At 49.1% G+C, this 23,441-nt stretch overlaps 1 protein-coding gene across 1 annotated transcript; it reads right to left on the bottom strand.

Moving 5' to 3' along the window:
* Positions 1-810: 810 nt before the first annotated feature.
* Positions 811-18,567, bottom strand: Cidea (cell death inducing DFFA like effector a). Its single transcript, XM_059246125.1, has 5 exons — positions 18,230-18,567; positions 9,970-10,114; positions 8,826-8,972; positions 2,117-2,298; positions 811-1,170 (listed from the first exon to the last, which is right to left on the bottom strand). Exons 1-5 carry the CDS (start codon positions 18,565-18,567, stop codon positions 1,029-1,031), a joined length of 954 nt encoding a protein of 317 aa, XP_059102108.1. The 3' UTR covers positions 811-1,028.
* Positions 18,568-23,441: the final 4,874 nt, after the last annotated feature.

The following is a 23,441-nucleotide window of genomic DNA, read 5'->3' as shown; positions in this document are numbered from 1 at the left end:
AATGAAATGATTTTATGCCTGGGGGTCACGACCTTATGAGGAACTGCGTTAAAGGGTTGCAGCGTTAGGAGGGTTGAGAACCCCCGGTTTACATGTAACATGGATCTACAGTCCTAGCACTCCCACAGCCAGACGGAGGTGGAGACCAGGGGGCGAGGGTGACGGGGGAGGGGGGGCAGGCACTACACACTCCCAGGACCGTGTGCTAGCCTGGCTTGTACCACTTTCCAAACAGGGTAGAAGGTGAGGACTGACCCCTCGGTTGTCTTCTGACCTCCGCACGTGTGCTATGGTGCACAAGTGCCTACACTCACACGTATGAACACGTACACACACATACATCCCTGAGAGGAAAAGATCCTTTTGAAGGGAAAGCTAAACCAGCTAAAACCTTGGCTTATGTGGCAAGTCATTCCTTTTGCGTCGAGCTCTGGTAAAGATTAAACAGCAATGGAGCTGGAGCGATGGCTCAGAGGTGAAGAGCACCCGCTGCTTTTCCCAGGGTCGGTCCTGAGCTCACGACCGTCCATAACTCATCTGGAGAGATCCGACGCCCTCTTCTGGCCTTCTGGGGCACTGCATGCACATGTTGCCTAGACAGATAATAATGGGCAAAACACGCCTCCCCCATAAGATAATAAAATTAAAAAGAAAGATTAAACAGCAGTGGTATCTGTCTTTATGCCTTTGGCTCTGGTTTTCATTCTGTGTGAAAGTGTCCCCTCCAGAGAGATAAACCGGGTGCAAGGAAGCAGGTATTAAAGTGACTCTTGTGATCGATTTATTACAACAGGCAAGGATCCAAACAGTCTAATTCATATGCACGCTGCTCCCAGACACTCTGCTGTTAGTCCCGTCTGAAGGCCCTTGAAGGACCCCTCTGTGGTCCCTTTGTCCTGCAGGAATCCTGAGCTCCGCATTGTGTACCACCAAGCCCCCTTCCTTCCCCTGGCATCCCACAGCCTATAAACAAAGGTAGTCACTGTACATGAACGGCATGCACCTGGGCCTCTGGAGCGGAGACCTGTTTACATGAACCAGCCCTTGGTGTTCGGCTTGGGAGATGGCTGCTCTTCTGTATCGCCCAGTACTCGGAGCATGTACGCGCCTGCGTAGACCAGGAACTGTCCTGTCACCTGGGCGGCGTAGGACGCAAATCGCAGCAGACTCCTGCAACAGAACGAGGTGAAAACACGTCAGGCTCTCGGGATTCTGGCCTGGCCAGAGTTGGAATGGTGGGAACGCCTCGCCCCATGCCACCTCACTAAGCTCCAAGGAAGCAGCAATCATGTTGGAGTTGTGACATCCATGGGATACCGCTTTCGGGGCACACAATGTCTAAGTGCTCCCTGGTAGGCTGCCACTACTATCCAGGTCCAGCGCTACTTATCGGGGTACACAGCCCTCAAGCCACTTGGATAGGAGCCTAAGTAGGAACTCAAGAGCCCCACAGAGTCCCTGCTACTCCTCAGAGCATGTGCTTGCTATTCGAGGATTCTAGCAGCCTAGATTCTAGCATACATGCTCCATTGCTGCTGGTGAACCAGTCAAGCTCAGGAAGGTTGTAGGAAAAACTGGGATTATGATCCTCTGACCTGGCGTGTGGAGAGTAGGTAGCTGGCGTGGTCCAGCTTCCTCCTCACAATGAAGGAACACTTTGCCCTGTCCTAGGCTCTCAAGTCCCGAGACTAAACTAGGTGTTATTTCAGACCAAATCAAACAAAAAGTATTCCTTCAAGTTCCTATTCTTTTCCTGGCCTCAAAATTTTCACTCCAGCTTAGAAAAGGTCTGGGTAGAATATCCAGGCCAGATTCCATGGTGTGGATGTGTGCGGGCATGCGTGTGTGTGGCTGGGTGTTGAACCCAGGGCCTCTAACCTGCCTGCTAAGCAGGTACTCTACCACTGAACTCTATCCCCAGCTGGACTTGGTGCTTTCTGGTAAGTCTGTGGTCTAAGATTTACACTGACGACAATATGGATCAGATGTGATGACAAGAGAGGATCCAGCCAGGCCTTGTCATTGGGCCCTGGGGACAGAAGACAAGTGGGGAGAGGCCACTTGTGCCCCACCTGGGTGTTTTCAGACCCCTACAGACACCCCTGGAGACTGTTACCTTAACATGGCCTTTACACTCGTGCATCGGATGTCATAGGACACTGAGTACATCTCATACATGGTGGCCTTGACGTTGAGGCAGCCGAGAAAGTCCTTGGGATTCAGGCGGTATAGGTCGAAGGTAACTTTGGCTATTCCCGATTTCTTCGGTTGCTTGTAGACTGGGACATACTTACTGCCCTAGAGCAATGAAGAAGCAAAGATCGACACTGGCCAAGACACTCGAACCACACGATTCTGGGGTTATTGCCAAAGTTAGGGTCTCCTCAACGTCAGCTGTAATTATTCCAGTCACGTTTATAACGGGCCATCATGTTCTACTACAACCATGCCTATGTACTCTTCCCTCATCAACTTCCAGCTTAGTGACTCAGGATGAGTTTGCTTTGGCTTGAAGGACTCGGTGTCTGATGGACAGAGGTGCTTAGGGTCCTGCCTCAGGGTGCAGAGGAGGCTTGCTTGTTTGCTTGGAGCCCTGAAGCTACTCCGTGAGTATGTGAGGACATGGTCAGCCTCCTCTTGTCACTGTCACAAAGCCAGGGAGGAGCAGGAAGCCCTATTTCCGTTTCCTTTCATAAGCAGATCTGATGAAGAAAATGCTGGAACTCTGAGACTTGGGGAACAGGTGGAACAGGCCTCTCTCTGGCTGTCTCCTATTTTCCAGGAACTGCCAAGGAGGAAGGATGACTGTGTGGGAACATTAACCACTGATAGAATCACTCTGTCTACCAGGGACACCAGGTGACCCTTCCGGTTGGGAGGGACATGCACTCTTGGTTTGTAGATAGCTCTACAATGGACTCTGAGGGAACAAAGAAGTCCCAAGATGCAAATGGAGATGTGGCCCAGCAACAGAGAACTCGCCTAGCATGTGTAAGGTTTGGGGTTCAAGGACAATCTCCAGTGCTGGGGATGGGCGTGGGGAGCCAATCATGGCTCATGAGCGGCTTTCCTACGTGGTTTTGCCACACGCCGGTGTTTCCCACTGTATCCTGGGTCAAGCTAAGATGGTACAAGAGTCCCCATGCCTGAGGAACTTTGGGGGTTGGGAGTACTTGAAAACGGAGTGTTCCATAATGAAAATGATCAAATACATTTGAAACTTAAACATCGATTCCCCTAAAAGTGTGCCAGCCCTTCTTGCTGAAGCCACTGCTGGGTGTCCCTCTCTTCCTGCTACTCAGATCACAAGTGACAAGTGATTCTGGTTGTCACCCAGTGTATAATGCACAAGAGGCTCTGCCATCCCTGTGCCAACTATCCACTATTTGAGAAAGAAACATCATTTAAAAATCCAAGTCTGAGTTGGACATGGTGGTACACATCTTTATTCCCAACACTTCTGAGGCAGAGGCAGCCAGATCTCAGTGAGTTTGAGGCCAGCCTGCTCTACATACATAATCAGGACAGGCAGGGTTATGCAGAGACCCTATCTCCAAACGAACAAACAATTCATGACTAAGGACTGGAAGGGTGTTGGGAAATATTAAAAATAATATTAATATTTTCAATATTAATTAATAAAAATAATAAAAAGGGTTTAAATCTATCACCTCCTTCAGCTCTTCTTCACTGTTTTTCATTGTTTTCTGGCTTTTCAAAGTTTATCTGACTCTCAAGGCTGCCTTTAGTTTTGGTGCTAAACCAAGATGCCCTCACAGTGCTAAGTGCAGGGTACCTCACTCTCTCTCTATATATAGGCTTCTATAACCTGCAGGAAAGGAAGGGCATGCATGACTGGACCCTGTCTTCTTCCAGGGTGGCAGGGAACACCTTCCCATGGGGCTTTGGGGCCCAGAGACTGAGCAAGGGAGACATCTGGTGGCTGCTTCTCGGTTGAAGATTTTGTTGCAGTCACAATGGGCCCTGGGGATAACCTTCCTGAGCTAAGGTGGCAATCTGGACTCTGTGGGGGAAGCCACTATTCTACCTTACAGGAAAATGGCTGAGAAATTCAGTCAGGAAAGGACTCCAGAGTCTGATGGGGCTCAGGGGCAGAGCATGGAGCTGTGCATATCTGTGAGGGGCTGGCTTCCATCCTCAGCGTCCAACCCTGAAACCAACCCAGTATTTCAGATTCACGAGTCCCCTTAGCCAGCCCTGGAACGTGGAAGTCACGATACTCATACTGATGATATCTTGTCATGACTTAGTATTGTGCTACATCTCTTAGATGTCCATTTACTGTGCAGAGCTTAAAAGTGTCACCTCCAAATACACGTCTAAACTCTCCCTTGTATAAACCAACAGCGAACACCTTTTCCAGTGGTGTTAGTTTCCAGTTGCTGTTATAAGTTACCAGAACCTTGGCTTAGATGTCACGGGCTTATACTCTTCCGGTTCCGGGAGCAGGGGTCCTGACCAAGGCTGTGGTCCTCCCCTTCCTCTGCATCTCATTCTAGCTCTTCTCCCCCTGCTCTCCCACCCCATGAGAGCCCTGTGGTGACACTGGACTCCAGGGTAGTTCAGGATGATCTCTCCATCTCAAGACACGCATCTACCAAGGCCCTCTGGCCAGGTAAGGTTCTGAGAATAAACACAGACACTCTGGAGGTCACACAGGTGACCATACCTTCCTCATACAGAAAGCACAGAAGTGGAAGAGCCACTCTGTGGGAGAACACTGGCCTGGTGTGTGGCAAGCCATGGCTAGCTTGTCTCCAGCCCTGCAAACAGTCAAAAGAAAGCCCAGAAGAAAGAATTGGAAGCCGGGAGGTGGTGGCGCACACCTTTAGTCTCAGAATTCCAGAGGCAGAGGCAGGGAGATCTCTGTGTGTTTGAGGCCGGCCTGGTCTACAGAGCGAGTTCCAGGATGGTCAGGGAAAAGAAGAAGAAAGAAGAAAGAAGGAGGAGGAGAAAGAGGAGGAGGAGGGAAGGGAAGGAGGAGGAGGAGGAGGAGGAGGAGGAGGAGGAGAAGAAGAAGAAGAAGAAGAAGAAGAAAGAGGAACCTATGATTAATCTGTCTTTTCAAAGATTTTCTAATCTGCCTATCTACAGGCAATGGTTACCTTACCTTCTAATTTAAAGATAGCATTTAAGGAGGATACAGTGATGGTTCTTACAGGGGACCCAGGTTCAGTTCCCAGTACCCACATGGAGGCTTACAACCATCTGTAACCAAGCACACTCATGATGCACATATGATAAACCAGCCTGCCTCCATCTTGGGCTTGGAAACCATCTTATAGCAGTCAAATGAAGTTTGTTCCTGTTTATGATTTAACCTCTGTTTTTTCAAGGGTTAGCTATGTCCTTACCTGTAACCTTAACTACAAATGATTCTGTACTGCCTTTTCCAGAAAACGACAACCACGCCTCTGTTTCAGGAGGTTGTTATGACCAACTTGTTATGCTCACGCTACGTTTCTGTAGCCTCACTTATTTGCCTGCCAGGTCCCCCATTTGGAAACCCCCTGCTCCTGAGCTATAAAAAACCTTTCTTCCCCGTGACCAGTGCTGATAGCTTGATCCCTGCCTTAGGAAGAGGCAGCCCCAGTACACGAATACAACTTGCTTTAATTCGGCCATGATTTGGGTTGGTGGCCTTTCTCCTGGTATCTGTGGGATTAATGCATACATACATGCAAGCAAAACACTCATACATATAAAATAATCTTTAAAAATTATGAGGTACTTGTGTGCAATAATAAGACAAAACAAAACATTATCTACCCCAGAGGTTCTGTGCGTCTCTTCTGGTTATCCCACTGCCTCCACAGGAGGAAAACACCTTGGCTGTGCATCTTTCCCGTGAACACTATATTGCTAATTTTGCATAGTTTTGAATTATCTAGAAATGGTGTAATGCAGAAGTTCTCACGGTGTGGTCTGGAGATGGAGGATCAGGCTTAAGCTCTCTCTCGGGTTAAAACTGTTTTCACAATAAATACTAAAGACAATTGTTCTTCTCTGTTCTCTTAATTCCTGTAGCTTAATGAATCAATATTTTCTTTTTCTCTTTTTCTTCTGTTTTTCTTTGGGGGCTAGAGATCCAACCCAGGGCTTTGTGCATGTAAAGTACATCCATCACGAAGCTACAACTCTGTTCCAAGTCAGTTTTTTCCAAAGGACCAAAGTATAATGTTTCAAGACCACTCCAATGAGAGATCCTTTCCAAATGCAAGACAGACTGAAGTACTCGGTGGAACAGAGTGACCAACTCCACTGGGAGCTCCTTAGATTCTCTACTGCGGTTGAGTTTTGTGGACCCGGGTCTGTTGACTCTTCATGCAGTATCAGAGCAGAGTATTCTCAGCAGTATGCGGAGACCATCATCAGAGCAGAGTATTCTCAGCACTATGCGGAGACCATCAGCAGAGCAGAGTATTCTCAGCACTATGAGGAGACCATCAGCAGAGCAGAGTATTTATTCTCAGCAGTATGTGGAGACCATCATCAGAGCAGAGTATTCTCAACATTATGTGGAGACCATCATCAGAGCAGAGTTTATTCTCAGCAGTATGCGGAGACCATCATCACCTCCCCTTTCCTCTCCATCCACACATCTGCAGCCAGGCCGGATTTCCTTCATAGTTCCACCCAAACAATAGAGTATAGCATACTGAACACAGAAGTATGTCTGAGAATTATTTATGGGGTGTGTGTGTGTGTGTGTGTGTGTGTGTGTGTGTGTGTGTGTGTGAGCATGCCTGCATATACGTATGTGTTCTTACTCAGAGATCAGAAGAGGCATCAGATCCTTTGGAACTGGAGTTACAGATGGTTGTGAGCTGCCATGTGGGTGCTAGGAACTGAATCTGGGTCCTCTGCAAGAGCAACAAGTGCTCTTAATTGCTAAACCGTGTGTCCAGCCCCATCCCTGAGAATTCAAGAGTCTTTTAGACATTAAAGAGATTTGCAAAAATATGAAAAGTATAATTCCTTGTTCTTGTTTTGGAGAGTAGTCATTTATTTTAAGAAAATATTTTCTTTTTTTTTTCTTTGGTTTTTAGAGACAAGGTTTCTCTGTGTAGCCTTGGCTGCCCTGGAACTCACTGTGTAGACCAGGCTGGTCTTGAACTCACAGAGATCAACTTGCCTCTGCCTCCTGAGTGCCGAGGTAGGATTAAGGACATGTGCCACCACTACTCACCCATTGAAAATATTTTTTTATTTTATTATTAAAATATGTAGTTCAAGGGCTGGAGAGATGGCTCAGAGGTTAAGAGCACTGGCTGCTCTTCCAGAGGTCCTGAGTTCAATTCCCAGCAACCACATGGTGGCTCACAACCATCTATAATGAGATCTGGTGCCCTCTTCTGGTGTGCAGACATACATACAAACAGAACACTGTATACATAATAAATAAATAAATCTTTAAAAAAAATGTAGTTCAAGCTAACTTTTACTGAGTTATTACTAATCGATACATATCTTTTAATTTCTCACTTTTAATTTTGAGTATTGGAAACGTCTGTACATATGGCTTATAGTTTCTCAACCTTGGCACAAATGACATTAGGAGCTGGGTGACTCTTTGTTTCCAAGGCTGTGCATTGCAATTTCCATCCTAGACGGTAACAGCTGTGACCTCTTCCCCAGTTTATCACTCTAAGCCACCTTTAGATATTACTCCATGGCTCCTAAGGGCAAAACATCCCCAGGTAAGAAGCTGTGATTGGCAGGTATTTGTTGGCTGTATTGATGTAACCCACGTTAACGACAGATGCCAAAGGTACTTGGAGTCTTCATTACTTTTTGTAAGCCCTGAGATGGAAAAGTTTGAAGGTGGGTTGCCTGATGCACTGTGGTCCTAGGCCGCTCTCCCTCAGCACAGCTGTGGGATTCACTCAGCTGGTGCCTGCAGCTGCACTTCACGTGTCTCCAGGGTTCAAGAGCGTTGTATTCAGTAACTGTGCAGTGGCATGTCAGCCTGTGTGAACTGAAATGGAGACTCAGTGATGGCTGGGTGACGTCTCCACCATCCTGCAGCAGACGTGTGGCTTGTCACCAGTCTTCACCATCACTCACAAGGTGGGCACGGATGGTCTGATATACATCTGCTACATAGGTGCTCACGTGTTCCGGGGGCGTGTGCACAGGCGTGGACCCATGTTGCTAGATCACAGACTGTGTTTCAACTCTGTTGTCTTAAATATCAGTCTGTAGCAGGGGAGGAAAGCTTATCCCATGTCTTGAAGATCAATATCAGTGACTTTGCCGTTCTGCTTGCTCCTGCAAGGATGTGCTGCCTCAGAGAGAGAGCAGAATTGATCGTGGACTAGACCCTCCCACATATTAGACAAAATAAACCTTTCTCCTAAGTTAACTGTCTCGAGTATTTTATTATAGTGACAGAAGGCTGATGAGCACACACACATGAGCACACACACATGAGCACACACACACACACACACACACACACACACACACACACACACACACACACACATGATTCAGCCATGCCAGCTTGCCTGGCTTCCTAAGGATGAAGCAGTCAATAGTTACCAGGTCAGATCTGCTGACCTGCCTCAGCCAGGTCACTGGCCAAAGCTTATGCTTCAAAATTATTTGTTTTGAATCATACAGTCTAAATTCAGAGACATCGAATTTTCTAGAAACACTCGAGAATCCTTTTGAGAGTTGTGGCTGTAGCTAGGAGGTAAGTACATAAAGAATATAAGTAAGACGTGGCTCGGTCAACACTAGACAGTGCACTCGTAGGTAGAACGTCTACCTCGCTGTTTGAGCAGCAAGGCTATACTTACCGGTGTCCATTTCTGTCCCTTTTCCAAGATCATGAAATGTGTGTTGTCCCTTAAGGTCTGAAAGAATTCCTCGGTGTCCACCACAGTACCATCCTCCTCCAGCACCAGCGTGACCAGGCCAGTTGTGATGACCAGGACATCCAGAGTCTAGGTTTGCAAGGAAGCAGAAACACAGGATGAAGGATCTTTCACACGGGACCATCAGTGACGTTTGTGATAAGGTTTCAGGAGGGCTGGTTGTCTGGGATAAAGCGACAGGAGTGGAGAAACGCATTGACTGGTATCTGTGATTCGGCCTTCACTCAGAAAAACAAATGAAGATTTTAAATGGACCTTTCTCTTCCTAAGGAATGAGATAAGTGATCTACTCATATTACAGTTTCTATGATTGCCTTTATGCAGAGGAATAAGCAGATGGCCCTGCAATCTTGTCCTTTAAGTACGTGGCCTCGTGCAGCACACCCGATCACCTACCTCTTGCTGCGGAGGCTGCATGCGGGATGCCCATTTCTCATTTCTGTAGCACCTCTGAGCTGTGCTTCTCTGAGAGTCTATGATACTTTCTTGTTTGAAAGCACTGTTTTAGCGTGAGGACTACCTATCCTGGTCAGATTTCCCAGGTCTTTATAGTCTCCCTTCTCAAAGAAGGAAAGCAACATTTTCAGTTGCTGGGTGCTGCTAAGGCGTTCACATCAGACCCCCGTCTTCCATGATGTGGAGAGACAATGACACTTTAGTGAAGTGCCTTCACAAAAGACATCCTTCACCACCTCCCCTCAAGGGCCCAAAACCTAGAGAGGGACTGATGAGTTTGATATTCTCTCTCTCTCCCTCCCTCCCTCCCTCCCTCCCTCCCTCCCTCCCTCCCTCTCTCTCTCTCTCTCTCTCTCTCCCTCTCCCTCTTTCTTTGAGACAGGCTCTCTCCATATAGTCCTGGCTGTCCTTGAACTTGCTCTATAGACCAGGCTGACCTCCAGTTCAGAGATCTTCCTGCTCCTTCCTGCCAAGTGCTGGCCTTCAAGGCGTGTACGACCACTACCCAGCAGATATACCATCTTTCTTGACTTCTTTACCTTGACACTGGCTTAGTGACCAGGTTGGACCCTGAGCTAGCCGAGGGCATCTGAGGCTGTACCCACAGTACCTTGCTGATAAGCTCCCTCAGGCTGCTGGCCATCACCCCACGCCGGCTGCTTCGGTCATGGTTTGAGACCCGAAAAGGGCGAGCTGGATGCATGAGGGGTGTCAGCAGGGCCTTCTTAGTCTGCAACCCCATGAATGTCAGGGGCCTGTGAAGGAGGCACAGGGGAGAACAATCCTTCAGATGAGGGTTTTTAAGAAGATGCTTGAGACACACACAATAATGCAGTTTTAATGTTTGCATCTAAAAGAAAGATGCCTGGGAATTACTAAACGTCACATACATCTATACCTCCGAGGAACAAGCAAGAAACGCATCAATTTAGCATATCTAGGGCTACCCTGGGGTTCGTCCTCAGCCCCCTCTCCAAATTATATTCTGCAAATACTGAGTCAAAAAATTTTAGGGGCTGGAGAGATGCCTCAGAGAGTAAGAGCATTGGCTGCTCTTCCAGAGGTCCTGAGTTCAATTCCCGGCAACCACATGATGGCTTACAACCATCTATAATAAGATCTGGTGCCCTCTTCTGGCCTGTAGGGATACATGCAGGCAGAACACTGTATACATAATAAATAAATACATCTTTTTTTTTTTTTTAAAGGAAAGAAGCCAGGCGGTGATGGTGCACGCCTTTAATCCCAGCACTTGGGAGGCAGAGCCAGGCGGATCTCTGTGAGTTCGAGGCCAGCCTGGTCTACCAAGTGAGTTCCAGGAAAGGCACAAAGCTACACAGAGAAACCCTGTCTTGAAAAAGCAAAAAAAAAAAAAAAAGGCCGGGCGGCGGTGGCGCACGCCTTTAATCCCAGCACTCGGGAGGCAGAGTTAGGGGATCTCTGTGAGTTCGAGGCCAGCCTGGTCTACAGAGTGAGATCCAGGAAAGGCACAAAGCTTACACCACAGAGAAACCCTGTCTCGAAAAACAAAAACAAACAAACAAACAAAAATTGGTTTAGTTTTTTCATATTTATTGATTTATTGATTTATTGATTTATTGATTTATTGATTTATTGATTTATTGATTTATTGATTGATTTATTTAATTTATTTATTTATTTGGTGTAGTTTTGGTGCCTGTCCTGGATAGACCAGGCTGGCCTCAAACTCACACAGATCTGCCTGGCTCTGTCTCCCGAATGCTGGGATTAAAGGCGTGCGCCACCACCGCCCGGCTTTATTTTTATTTTTTAATTAGGTGTAGGACAGTATGTGGGCACGTGAGTATGTGCATGGGAGTGCAGATGCCCACAGAGGTCAGAGGCTCAAATGCCCTGGAGCTGAAATTACAGATGGTTGTGAGCCTCTCGATGTGGGTGCTGGGAACCGAACTCAGGTCCTTTGTAAGAGCAGCCAGTGCTCTTACCCACGGAGCTGTCTTCCAGCCCCAGCAGGTTTGCATTCATATGCTCAGTTCCTTCCCCTTTCAGGTGTACAAAGTGGCTGAACGATTAATTTCCCCCCGTGAGACTGCACTGAGGGGAATGAGATAGACCAAAGGGTCCCTGACCTGGTTCTCCCATTGGAAAAACCTTGGCACCTGACCAGAGACCTAAATGGTCCCAGCACAGCGGTGGCCCTGGCATATGATTCCTGAACTTCTGCCTTGATTCGGAGGAGTTGCACCAGGTTTTTGTTACACAACCTGAAGAACAAGATGTTCACACACGGCTGAGCCATCACTAAGGCAAAACTCATGCAATGCTGTCACACCTGGTCACCTGGAAGGCGGGGACTGGGGACTAGCTATGTTTATGCTTCCCGGTCAGAGCTCTAGCTTTGTCCCCAACCTACTCGTACTGTGAAACTTTAACCAGTTGGTCAAGTTCTCCCGAGGAAGAGAAAAGACAGGAGCGTTCTACATCAGGTCAACACCTGTGTGCATTAACGGATTACCAAGAAATTTGTGAGTCCTAGTCATGAGGTAGGCAGTGACTCAGGGACGGTGGCAGAGGAGAAGAAGGTCATTAAGCAGTGCCAGGTTGGAGTTTTGAACAGACGCCCACATTTGGTGGGGCACGGGGATGGCTTTTGAAATGAGGTCTCACTATGTGCTTCAGGGTGACCAGGAACCCCTGAGCCTCTCATATCAGGCTCCTGTGTATGTCACCACACCTGACTCTCTACCCACAGCTTTCTTACCTTGGTGTCTACCCCGCCAGATTCTATCCCTCCCACAGGAGACTCTGAACCTCCCGGTGGAGATGAGTCTATCTCCTACTACTGAGTAAGAGGCCATTGCTATTACCCATGAGGCCTCTGGAAGCTGCTCACAGAGCCCAGGGTCTGCCTGAACATTTCCCTCCCATCTCCACTGCATGCCACTCTTATTTTCTGAGTCAAAAGCATAACAGGACGAAGTCAGAGACACAAAAGAACAGGGCCATGCTTTCAAGTGCCTGGTCTAGCCACTAGCAGAAGGCAGCACATCTTTGCCCTTGTTACCAGGGTCCCAGGTCTCCTCATTAGAAAAAGATGCATGTCTCTCCAAACACCCCCCTCTATACTCCGGTAACCTGACCCAGCTGAAGAGTTCATTGTCTTTTCCCATCTGACAAGATAAGGGCTGGCAATCACTGTGGCCCTCGCTACCTCTACCTGCCCTCAAGGAAGTCTTCTTGGCTACGAAAGGACAGTGGATCTTTTGTTCTTAGCCTACTATTTCCTAACCAAGAACTGGCTCATTGCTGGAGATAAGACTCATAGACTAACACACACACACACACACACACACACACACACACACACACACACTCACACACTATGGAAATAAAATCCTGCCATTTTGGTCAAGGGTGAGTGCCTTAATGTGTCAAATTATGAAATAATAGTCTCAGTTGATACAACAAATAACAAAACCTTGCAGATTCTCAGGGCTCACTCTATATAGCCTAGTCTATCTGTGAGCCCTAGGTTCCAAAGAGAGACCCTGTTTCAACTCTCTCTCTCTCTCTCTCTCTCTCTCTCTCTCTCTCTCTCTCTCTCTCAGATCAAGACTATCTTAGAAGACATGAAGGGGTTAAATGCACTAAACCTGCTTAACAAACACGTTGAGTACTGACCACTCCAACTCAATGATCAGTCGGGCCAGGCTGCTAAATGAACATGGCAGGGCGTTAAAGAACAGGGTGCAATTCCTGCTCGCATAAGAAGGACAGATGCTTCACATCCGGCCACTGGCACATTGCTGAAAGTGGGGTTTCTATTTCCACTCCTAACCCAATAGTCTGACTCGTCAATGTTAAGACAGACTGCCTAAAGAAAACTCTTTAGTAGTTAGCAGAGCATAAAGCCCTGGTCCAGTCTTCCTTCCTTGATGGCTCCCCGAAAGCAAAAGAGCAAGACCATGGAGAGACCTCAGAATTCTGCTTTTCACGGTGTCAACAGAGAAGACAGTTGCTCCCTAATTCCTTGGAAAATGGGTGCAGACAGTTCTATGAAATAGGAAGGAAGTAACTCATTGAAGGAAAAATAATAAGGAAACGGTGTTTAAGGAAGTAGGTTGGTTAGTGGAAATCAGACTTCATAGAATATTCTGGAAAACTGTCGAACATCAGCTCTCCCAGAAGAAGGTGTAACAGGTGAGCTTCGCTTCCTTCCCTGAGGGAACTTATAGAAATATGTGGCACAAAGCAAGAAGCCATAGATAGACAGTCCATGTGGACTTTTCTCCAATAAGATGACTAAACCCTCCCCACATACATACATCTACACGCCAGAGGAAAAAGACCAAAACCAAGATCAAAATCACCACACTTTAACATCAAGGCCATGTCTCCTTCGGACCTCATCTTAGTGAAGTACATGTCTTACACAGGAGCCTGATTCCCATGATCCAATGCACCTGAATAAGACCAGTCTCGAGGGGAAACAAAATGCATGTTGTAAAATTTATTGCTTTACAAGACAACGACATGTCCACCAGATTCGGACCCCATATCAAGGGCCTATAAGATGACTAAGTAACTCCTCCATAATTGCTATGGAAGACTTCTATGCCCTCTCAGGCACCTGGGAGCTCGCCTGCTGCCTCTTTGTAGTGTATTTCAATCAATTCCCTCTGCCCTTTGCACCTTTGGTAAATTCTTTTACCGCCTGCACCACTGGCCTTGCCTCCCATTCCACATGGACGTCTATAAAAAGCTTTCTCTGTATGCCTCCCACGGGATGAAGTTTATCCTGAAAGTGTTGGAGGAAAGGCCCTGGAACCAGGGCTTGGAGAGAAATACAGCTGTCTCTCAGTATCCTCAGGGGGTGGGTTCCGGGAGCCCCAGTATCCCCAAATCCACAGATGCTCACGTCCCTTATATAAGATGTAGAATTTGTAGAACCTACACCTATACCCAATACAATGTAAATGGCTGCTTTACTCTATCCAGAGCGGGGAAGGAAAAGACCAAGTCTGCACAGGTGCAACCGAAAAATACAGTTGTTTTCAAGAGCCAGAGATAGTGGTGCACACCTGCACCCTCAGGAGGCGCACACCTGCACCCTCGGGAGGCGCACACCTGCACCCTCGGGAGGCGCACACCTGCACCCTCGGGAGGCGCACACCTGCACCCTCGGGTGGCGCACACCTGCACCCTCGGGAGGCGCACACCTGCACCCTCGGGTGGCGCACACCTTCACCCTCAGGTGGTACAGATCTGCAGCTGGTACAAAATGACTGCACTCTCAGTACCTGAAGAGGCAGAAGCAGGCAGATCACAAGTTAGAGACCAGCCTGGGCTACCTAGGGAAATCAAGACTTAGGATCAAGAAAAGCAACCAACCAACCCCCTCTCCAAACAAAATCAATCAACCGCCATTTTTTTTTTTCCCTGCAGTTGGTAGAATCCTTGGAGGCAGATGTCATGGGTGTGGAGGCCAGCCGTACTGTGGTGTTATTAGTGATAGATGCTATTCAGGGATCCTCCATAGCTGCTGTGTGTCTCAGTGTTGTTCAGAAAATGAGAAAAGCATGTGGGGAAAGTAAAGGGTGAAATTTTATCAGCCAAACGCCATAGGGGCAAGAATATGTGATAGCATTAAGTAGGCCATGGTGAGGTCAAACACTGGGAAGCAGAGAGAGGAGGCAATGATTGAGGAGTGTCCATCAGGCTTAGAGAGGCGTCTATGCACTGTGGGGCAGCATCCAAGGGTAGCAGGGCCCAATGGCAAGTGTCAGCAAATTAGACTTCCCATCGCCAAGCTCCGCACATGGCTCCTTGTAGATAGCACACACAGTTTGGAATATGCCTGCCCAGAAGTTTGAACACAGGCTGCCTGACCTGAGTCTATTCTTAGCGACCTAACAGAATGCTTGGTATAAAGGGCATAGAACACAAGATCGAAGCCTTTGAACACTTTGTAACATTATTATAAAAGGAGGTTTGGTTCCAGAAACAGAAACCTGGAGATTTGCTTGTAGCAAACTTGTTATCTTTCTAATATCACCAGGGATGCCAGTATAAATTCTAAACTGGAAGAGCAGCTGTATAAAACCAAGTTCCTTATAAAAGCAAAGATACTCGAATTCTTTTTTGAGTGATACTGGAGATGGAGCCCATGGTCTCAGACTTGCTAGGCACTCTCTGTACCACCCAGCAGCACCAAACAAAACCAAATAAGCTCCAAATAGTTACAAATGCTCATGGTGCCCTTTCAGGGTAAATAATAACTTTGTAAGAACTTCAGAGTTTGGCCAAAGTAGATTTTGTCTGTAGGTGATAATATACACCTACAGATATCCAGAGTTTTGCTAGAAGATTCCAGGCCTCTTTCCTTATTACCACAGTCTCCAGTGGTTACAACCTGTCAACAAGCTGTTTAAGAATGTGCATTAGGGACTGGAGAGATAAGAGTGCCTACTGCTCTTGAGAAGGACCCAAGTTTGGTCCCTTCTCAAGAAATTTTTAAAAAATCGATAAAGAAGAATTAGTACTTTGTGTGAATGTGGTGTGTGGACACACACCTGTGGGTACACACACAGGCTGAAGGGGGGCATGGGGTGTCCTGCTTTACAGTCTCTCTGCTTTGTTCTTTTGAGACAAGGTCTTTGGCTGAGGCTAGAGCTAGGCTGGTGGCCAGTGAGCCCCAGCCATCCTCCTCTCTGTTTCCACAGGGCTGGGGTTCCGGGTGCCTGTGGTCATGCCTGACTTTACATCAGGATGCTGGGACCTGAACCCAGGTCTTCATGCTTATGAAGAAGCACTCCTACCCCCTCCCCCACCCCGAGCTATTTCTCCTGCTTCATAATTGTTTACAGGTAACCCTTCTCTCCCATCTCTGCCCAGGGCTTTCTCTAAGCCAGTCACACACACCATCACTGAGCCACATTCTCGGTACAATATCTAACTTTTTCATAAGGTGTTTATTGATTAAGTTACCTCCCTGGGAGAATCCCGTTATTAACTAATGAATGACGACCACTGTGCTGGGCTATTTAAACTCACTGAAAGGAAGCAGAAACACAGCTAGATTGCAAAGAACACACAGTGGACCTTGCCTGTGGCTCTTTAGCCTGGACAGGATTTTAAGGAAGGGTGGGGAAGGGGAAAAAATATTTTCCCTCCAGCAAGTATTCTAGGTTGTTTTCTTCCCGTTTGGGTTCGAATCAAGTTGTGCCAAAGGGTCAGGGCAGGCTGGTCTGGAAGTAGGTTATTACTTTGAGAACTGAAGCAAGTTGGTCACTAACAAAAAGGCATGAGCTCCTGGGGCTTGCCAGGCTGGAATGGAGGGTGTCACAGATCATATATTCTCCAGTGTTTTGATCTGGGGAGTCACTTCCACCTCACACATGACACCACGGAGACGCACCCAGATACATTTTGGATTTCCTCGAACTGTTGCGCGGTTAGACGCAAGGGTAAGTAAGCTCGGCCTTCATGCCTTCCACTCTGAGGCCAACTGGCAACTGCTTAGTGTAACCTCGGCCCTTGAAAAAAAACCACAGAGTCACTGCTCTGGTCCTTGAGTTTAAAAGTGTTGGGGAGGCAGATGGCATATCTAGCTGTGAAGGTGGTAAAGAGAAGCCCCTGGATCAGTGTGAGCCTCGGGACAAGAGGGATGGGGAAAAACAAGGTTTTCCAGAACAAGCACAGATAGGGAGGGCCCCGGGGGAGTTAGGGGGGGCAGACTGGGGCCGAGCGAGGCAAGCTGCAGGTGGAATTAAGAGATCTGGCAAAGAGCCGTTCTCACGCTGTGAAGCTGCCCCATGATCCTCTCCATTTAAACATCCATGTTCCTCCCACACATCTCCTGCGGCTGATGGCTAGAATGCAGTGTTATTTGGGAGCCTTTACAAGTCCCCTGATGCCCCTAAAGTTAAGTTTTTTTTTTTGTTTTTGTTTCAAGAGGAAGCAGCTGATGTGCCCGAAGAGCAGCCTTTTCATTTTGTTAGCTGCTTTTCTCACCTTGTGAATTGACACAGTTTCCCCTAGGACCCTGTCTCATAAGCTGCTGGACAGCACCTACGGCTGATGACCCTATTCTTCCTCATGCACATTTCTCTGCAAGAGGTACTCTGTGGGGCCTGCATTTTTATGCACTTGGGTCTCTTCATCCTTTAGCAGTATTTTCACCATCAAGATCTCACTGTTTAACCGGTTCTGTAAAGTCGCTGCCATGCAGCCGGTCTCGACCCTGAAAGCCAGTCGTCTGGACGGAAGAATCAGAGGCAGGAGGATTATGAGTTGAGACCAGCCTGAACGATATAGCTAGGCCTTGGAGGGAGACCCTGTATGTCTGCCAGCTTTTCTTTTTCCTTCTGTATGTTTCTAATTCCTTCTCTCTGGGTCTCATTCTCGATCTCTGTGTCTCTCATCCTCACTGTCTCTCATTCCTTGTTTCTGTGTCTCTGTCTGTGTGTCCCTCCGGGTCTCTGTCTCTTTCTGACACAGACATACACACCCCCCTCTGCCTCATAACGCCTGGGATAGTATCAAGAACTAGTATGTTCCATCAGCATATGGAGATAAACCGAAGGGGACTGATGCCAGCGGGTTGAGCAAGTCCTAGATGTGGGTGGGGTTGGCTGGGAGCCAAAACTGCCCTCGCAAACCTGGGTGAGCCCAGCCTCCCCTGGGTAGGCAGAGCCCATGCTCCCCTGAAGTACCTAAGCCGGGACTCTCTCCCCTCAACCCCCAACTCGGTTCTCAGTCCCAGGACCCGGAGAAGCCCTGTTCCTCCAGCATAGACACATGCCAGGGTTTGTGACCATAATCTGTAAGAGCTGCAAGAGATGCGGCCACCGCCGCGCATCCACCACTGCCCCTTGTCTCCCCCGCACCTCGGGAGCGCCCCGCCCGGCACCTGCGACCCTCTGCGGGAGGAACCTCGGGGCTGCTGGGCGGGTGGGCGCTGGCTGGCGAGGGTGGGGACTAGGCCCGGGGGCTTGGACTTGCAGGGGGACCCCAGCCGAGGGAGCGGAGGCAGGGAACGGATGGGGTGTGCGAGGGAGGAGGAGCTCGGGTTCAAGAGAACGCACGGGGAGAGAGTGACTTGGGACGCAGGAGGACCCGGGGAGCAGAGGAAATGGAGACGGGCGAGCGGGGTACCCCGGGCGCAGGGGGTGGCGGGGTGCACTCGCCTGATGAAGGCCCCCGCGTAGTCCCTGGCGATCTCCATTGGCGCGGGTCATCCAACCGTCCCCAGGCCGGGCCCTCTTAAAGCACTGCCCTGTCCGCCCCGCCCCGCGGCGACTTGACCCGACCCGGCCCGGACCTTGGCGTCAGACGGCGCTTCTGCGAGCAGCAAACAGTTCTGGCTCCCACGCCTGGGTGCCGGGGCCACGCCCCTTCGTGGGCAAACGGTACCGGGGGCCCCCGGAACCCCAGATTTGGGGGTGTTGGTGGCTATTGTCAGTTCGTTTGTCTTTCTCCTCTGGAGGCTGGGGTCACTGGCGACATTACCACGGCCAGCGGCATCGCTTGACCGTGGAAAAGCAGGTGTGCTTGGGGGCGAGCGGAGTGCCCGAACCCACTGTCTCCAGAGTCTCCAGAGCCCTTCTCGGGGCTGGGCGGCTGGCCAGCGACTTCCCGGGGGACAGGGGGAAGTGGCCGGGGATACGCGGAAGCGCAGCACTTCGGGTTCTCGGAGGTGCCAGGGCTTCCGTGTGGGTTAAGATGACAATTAAGTAGAGGGAGAGGAGGAAGCAGCCGGCTGCCACCATTCATTACTAGAGTTGTAGGTTGGCTTCTGAGAGACGGGAAGCTCACAATTGATGGGGCCAGGAGAGGTTTCCGCTCGCAGTGAGCACAGGCTGCCCCAAGCCCTCGAGGAGCCGAGTGGATGGGCATGCACCAGCGCTCGGCTGCGAAGACAACCTTCTTCGCAGGCTGTAAACTCTGGAACTTGGCGAGTTGCTGGAAGATCCTTTCCGCTCAGCATCGCTGGCCAGGAGCTTTTGGTACTGTGTTCCAGGCGTGGTCTCTAGCCCTCTTCTTCAGGCTGCTCCGTCTTCGGGAGTCCTGGTGTCAACAAACCTCACCTGACCCGCAGGAAAATAGAAGCCAAAAGCAATTTCCGGTGAACGCCCTGCAGGAGGCTCCCAGAGCAGCCTGTCCAGCCTGGAGCTATGGCGCTGGACAAAGCCACCTGAGGTCATTAGCGGACCCTCCCATTGATACTTCACCTAGGAGGTGAGACCATGGGACCAGTCAATTCAAATCACCTTTACGAAAATGCCCTTCTGTAGAGAAATTCTAATGTCCAGACACACAGGGTATCGGAGTGAACATCTGCTCAGCCAGGTTCAGATGTCTTTGCTTGTTTGTTTAAACACCTTCGATTGAAGTCCTTAGTCTCTCCCTGTGCCTCCCTCCCCACACTCTCTGTAGACCAGGCTGGCCTCTCGCTCACAGATAAAGACCTCCTGTCTCTACCTCTTGAGTGTTGTGCTTAAAGGTTTGTGTCACTACCCCTAGCAAACTTGTATTTTATTTTATTTTTTTTCAAGACAGAGTTTGTCTGTGTTACAGCTCTGGCTGTCCTGGAACTCACTTTGTAGACCAGGCTGGCTTTGAACTCACAGAGATCCGCCTGCCTCTGCCTCCCTAGTGCTGGGATTAAAGGCGTGCGCCACTACCGCCCGGCTAAATTTGCATTTCTTAAAAAAAAAGTTCTCTCAGGGCTAGAGAGATGTAAGTTTGGATCCCAGTACTCACATAAAAACCTGGGGGGAAGGGCCAGGCATAGTAGTACACGCCTTTAATCCCAACACTTGGAAGACAGAGGCAGGAGGATCTCTGTGAGTTCGAGGCTAATCATGTCTACATAGTGAGTTCCAGGACAGCCAGGGCTGTGTAGAGAAACCCTGTCTCAAAAACAAAAACCCAACCAAACAAAACCACAAACAAACCAAAACTGGGGGAAGCCTGGAATGTTCTGGGTAAAGACAGGAGGCTTGTGTGGCTCGTTGACCACCAACCTAGCTCCAGAAATGTGATAGAGCAGGACATTTCCCTTCCGGGGGCCCCCTCTGCCTCCTCCCCACTTTCACTCTACACACACAGAACCATGTTTTCCTATCAGGCATGGATGGCACAGGAAATCCAGGAGAAACCTTCCGGCTCCTGATAATATCAGTTGTACACCCACTGAGAGCAGCACCAGGCTCCAGTGAACAGTTTCAATCTGATGGTCGTCACACACAGATGGCCCTGGTTAAACTAAGTGGGCCACAGAACAAAACCAAGACATGAATCTGGGGGGAGGAGCTGATGTGGGGCAGGGGTTTGTGGTTGACAGGGTAAGTAGGAGACAGGAGAGGGTAGGGTATAGAGAGAAGCCAGAATGTATTATGCAGTGTTTGGAGCTTTCAAATAAGAAAACTAATAAAAATATGAGAAATGTTCCCAAAGATCAGTGGGATCATTCCCAACAAAAATGATGGTCTGTAGTCTATGCCCTAACCATCCAAGCTAGTTGATTTGAATACATAGGGCACTAGCCATGTACTGGGGGTAAGAGTCTGCAGTAGTCAAAGTCAAGGTCATGGGGCCTAGCGAGCTGCTTGACTCAAGTCATGTAGACTTGAACACGCGTGAATGAATGAGGAGCCATGTAATATCTGAACGCAGATTGAGAAAGGAACAAAGTGAGGAATTCAGTCCCAAGGACATGTGTAATGATTTTATTAAAAAGGAGAAATGGTATGCCACTTCAAGGAAACATGCCATTTGCTACAGAGTTAGTGCAAGAGGTTTATTGGGGGGCTGGAGAGATGGCTCAGAGGTTAAGAACACTGGCTGCTCTTCCAGAGGACCTGAGTTCAATTCCCAGCAGCCACATGGTGGCTCACAACCATCCATAATGAGATCTGGTGCCCTCTTCTGGCCTGCAGGCAAATGTATGTATAATAAATAAATAAATCTTAAAAAAGAAATAAATAAATAAGAGGTTTATTGGGGGAACAGGAGTGGGAGAGTGAGAGTGAAAGGCCCTCTCAGAGTGGGGACACGAGAGAGGCAGACAGACAGACAGACAGGCAGACAGGAAAGCAAAGAGAGTAAGAGACAAGAAAGGCAAGAGAGAGAATTGTGCTTGGGGGACACTTTTAAGGGGGTACACTTGTCATATAGCAGATGGTGGAAAGGCACCTGGAGACAGGTGATGATGATGTAACTGCCTTGGTGGCCGAGGCAGGCTGCTGCTGTGGAGGGAACTAACATCAAAGAAGCAATGATGTGGTGCTGAGGCTGAAGGAGCTGGAGGTGGAGGAGGAGCTGGAGGTGGAGGAGGAGCTGGAGGTGGAGGAGGAGCTGGAGGTGGAGGAGGAGCTGAGGTGGAGGAGGAGCTGGAGGTGAGGAGGAGCTGGAGGTGAGGAGGAGCTGGAGGTGGAGGAGGAGCTGGAGGTGAGGAGAAGCTGGAGGTAGAGGAGGAGCTGGAGGTGGAGGAGGAGCTGGAGGTGGAGGAGGAGCTAGAGGTGGAGGAGGAGCTGGAGGTGAGGAGGAGCTGGAGGTGAGGAGGAGCTGGAGGTGGAAGAGGAGCTGAGGTGGAGGAGGAACTGGAGGTGGAGGAGGAGCTAGAGGTGGAGGAGGCAGTAAGACTGTAGGTGTGGGTCCCTTCCCTGACTTCCTCTTCATGCAGAAATCAAAAACTCTTTCTTCCCCAAGTTGCTTTTGGTCATGATACTTCTCACAGCAAACTAAGCCCAGGGATGGCACCACCCATCACGGGCTGGGCCCTCTGCCATTGATCACTAATTGAAAAAATGTCTTACGATCTTATGGAGGCATTTCCTCAACTGAGGCTCCATCCTCTCTGATGACTCTAGATTGTGTCAAGTTGACACACTAAACCAGCCACTACTGGAAGAAAGGCATATTTATGGCCTAGGACAAAAGTGACCATCTGGCTTCACTGACTTGTCTTAAGATACCATTGAAGAAAGGTCAGGTGCATCTGTGCGTCTGGGACTAGGTAGAAAACCCCACATACAATGCTGGTGCTTTCTATCTATGTACAGCTTGCTGAGATACTGCAGGACAAACACAGCTGGGGTGACTCCAGGCAGTCGTGGAGGTCACAACTCAAGATGGCTGCCGTTGTGTCAAGGTGACTGCCCCCTCACATCTGAGTGGCACAAGACTGCCACTCAGGAATGCGGGTTGCGTGGAGAAGCCTAGTTCCTCAGGACCAGGCACGGGAGGAAGAGCTGGGGACCGGCTGTGCAGTCCGGCCCTGTCACTTGCAGGTTGAGGAGGCTCCGTTTGGTTTCAGGCGCCTCTGAGACCAAGACACAGCATCAACACGATGCCGTGGTTCTGAGCGAGGGACAGCGGAAACTTGAAGACGTGCATTTCTGAGGGACTGAGGAGCACGTTCAAGGAAGGCAGAAGCGTATGTTTTCCCATCTGTTGATGAGTGAGATCAGATGTGGCTATTCGAGGAGAGAAATCGGGGTGAGGGGACCCCAGTGCAGATATTTATGGCCAGAAAGGCCAGGGCTGTGGATGGAGCATTGACCAATTGTACTTTAAGTCCCGAGGTAGGTGAGACCGTCACAATCTTTCTCTGGAATTACAGCAGCAAGCCTTGGTTCCACGACAGAATGGACAATACCGGAAGGGGGGCATTGTTGAGAATGGGAGCGCTAGAGTTGAATGGCTTACTACTTACTAGGTTCAAGCGCTCTACTCTGCCTGAGGCCAGTTACATTCTGAAGAATGTAGAGGAAAGTCACCCCCACTGTCCTACTTGAGTGTGAGTCCTGGGGAGTAAATGTGGGTGAGTAAGGCCAGGGGAGGCAGGGTGGAGAGGTGGGGGTGTCAGGACATTTGCAATAAGATCCCTTGTTCCATACAGTTATTTCTTCAACTGACTGCTCTTCCAGAGGATGGAGGTTCAATTCCCAGCACCCACATGGCAGTTGACAGTTGTCTGTAACTCCAAGACCTGACACCCTCACACAGGATATATGCAGGCAAAACACCAATGCTCATAAAATAAAAATAAATTGTTGAAAAAAAAACCTACTGTGGGGAGCCAGGTATAATGGT

This window comes from Peromyscus eremicus, chromosome 19 (genome assembly GCF_949786415.1).
Source record: "Peromyscus eremicus chromosome 19, PerEre_H2_v1, whole genome shotgun sequence".
In the NCBI taxonomy this organism is placed as follows: Eukaryota; Metazoa; Chordata; class Mammalia; order Rodentia; family Cricetidae; genus Peromyscus; species Peromyscus eremicus.
The sequence above is the reverse complement of the archived record's forward strand: the minus strand, read 5'-3'. Positions and strand labels throughout refer to the sequence as shown.

Excerpts from the sequence above, each read along its gene's own strand:
- Cidea (XM_059246125.1), bottom strand. The coding sequence starts at position 18,567 with ATGGAGATCGCCAGGGACTACGCGGGGGCCTTCATCAGGCGAGTGCAC. Across the intron at positions 10,115-18,229 it reads CCGGGCGGGGCGCTCCCGAG|GCCCCTGACATTCATGGGGT; the intron begins GTGCGGGGGAGA and ends CCTCCTTCACAG. Across the intron at positions 1,171-2,116 it reads AGTGTAAAGGCCATGTTAAG|GAGTCTGCTGCGATTTGCGT; the intron begins GTAACAGTCTCC and ends GTTCTGTTGCAG.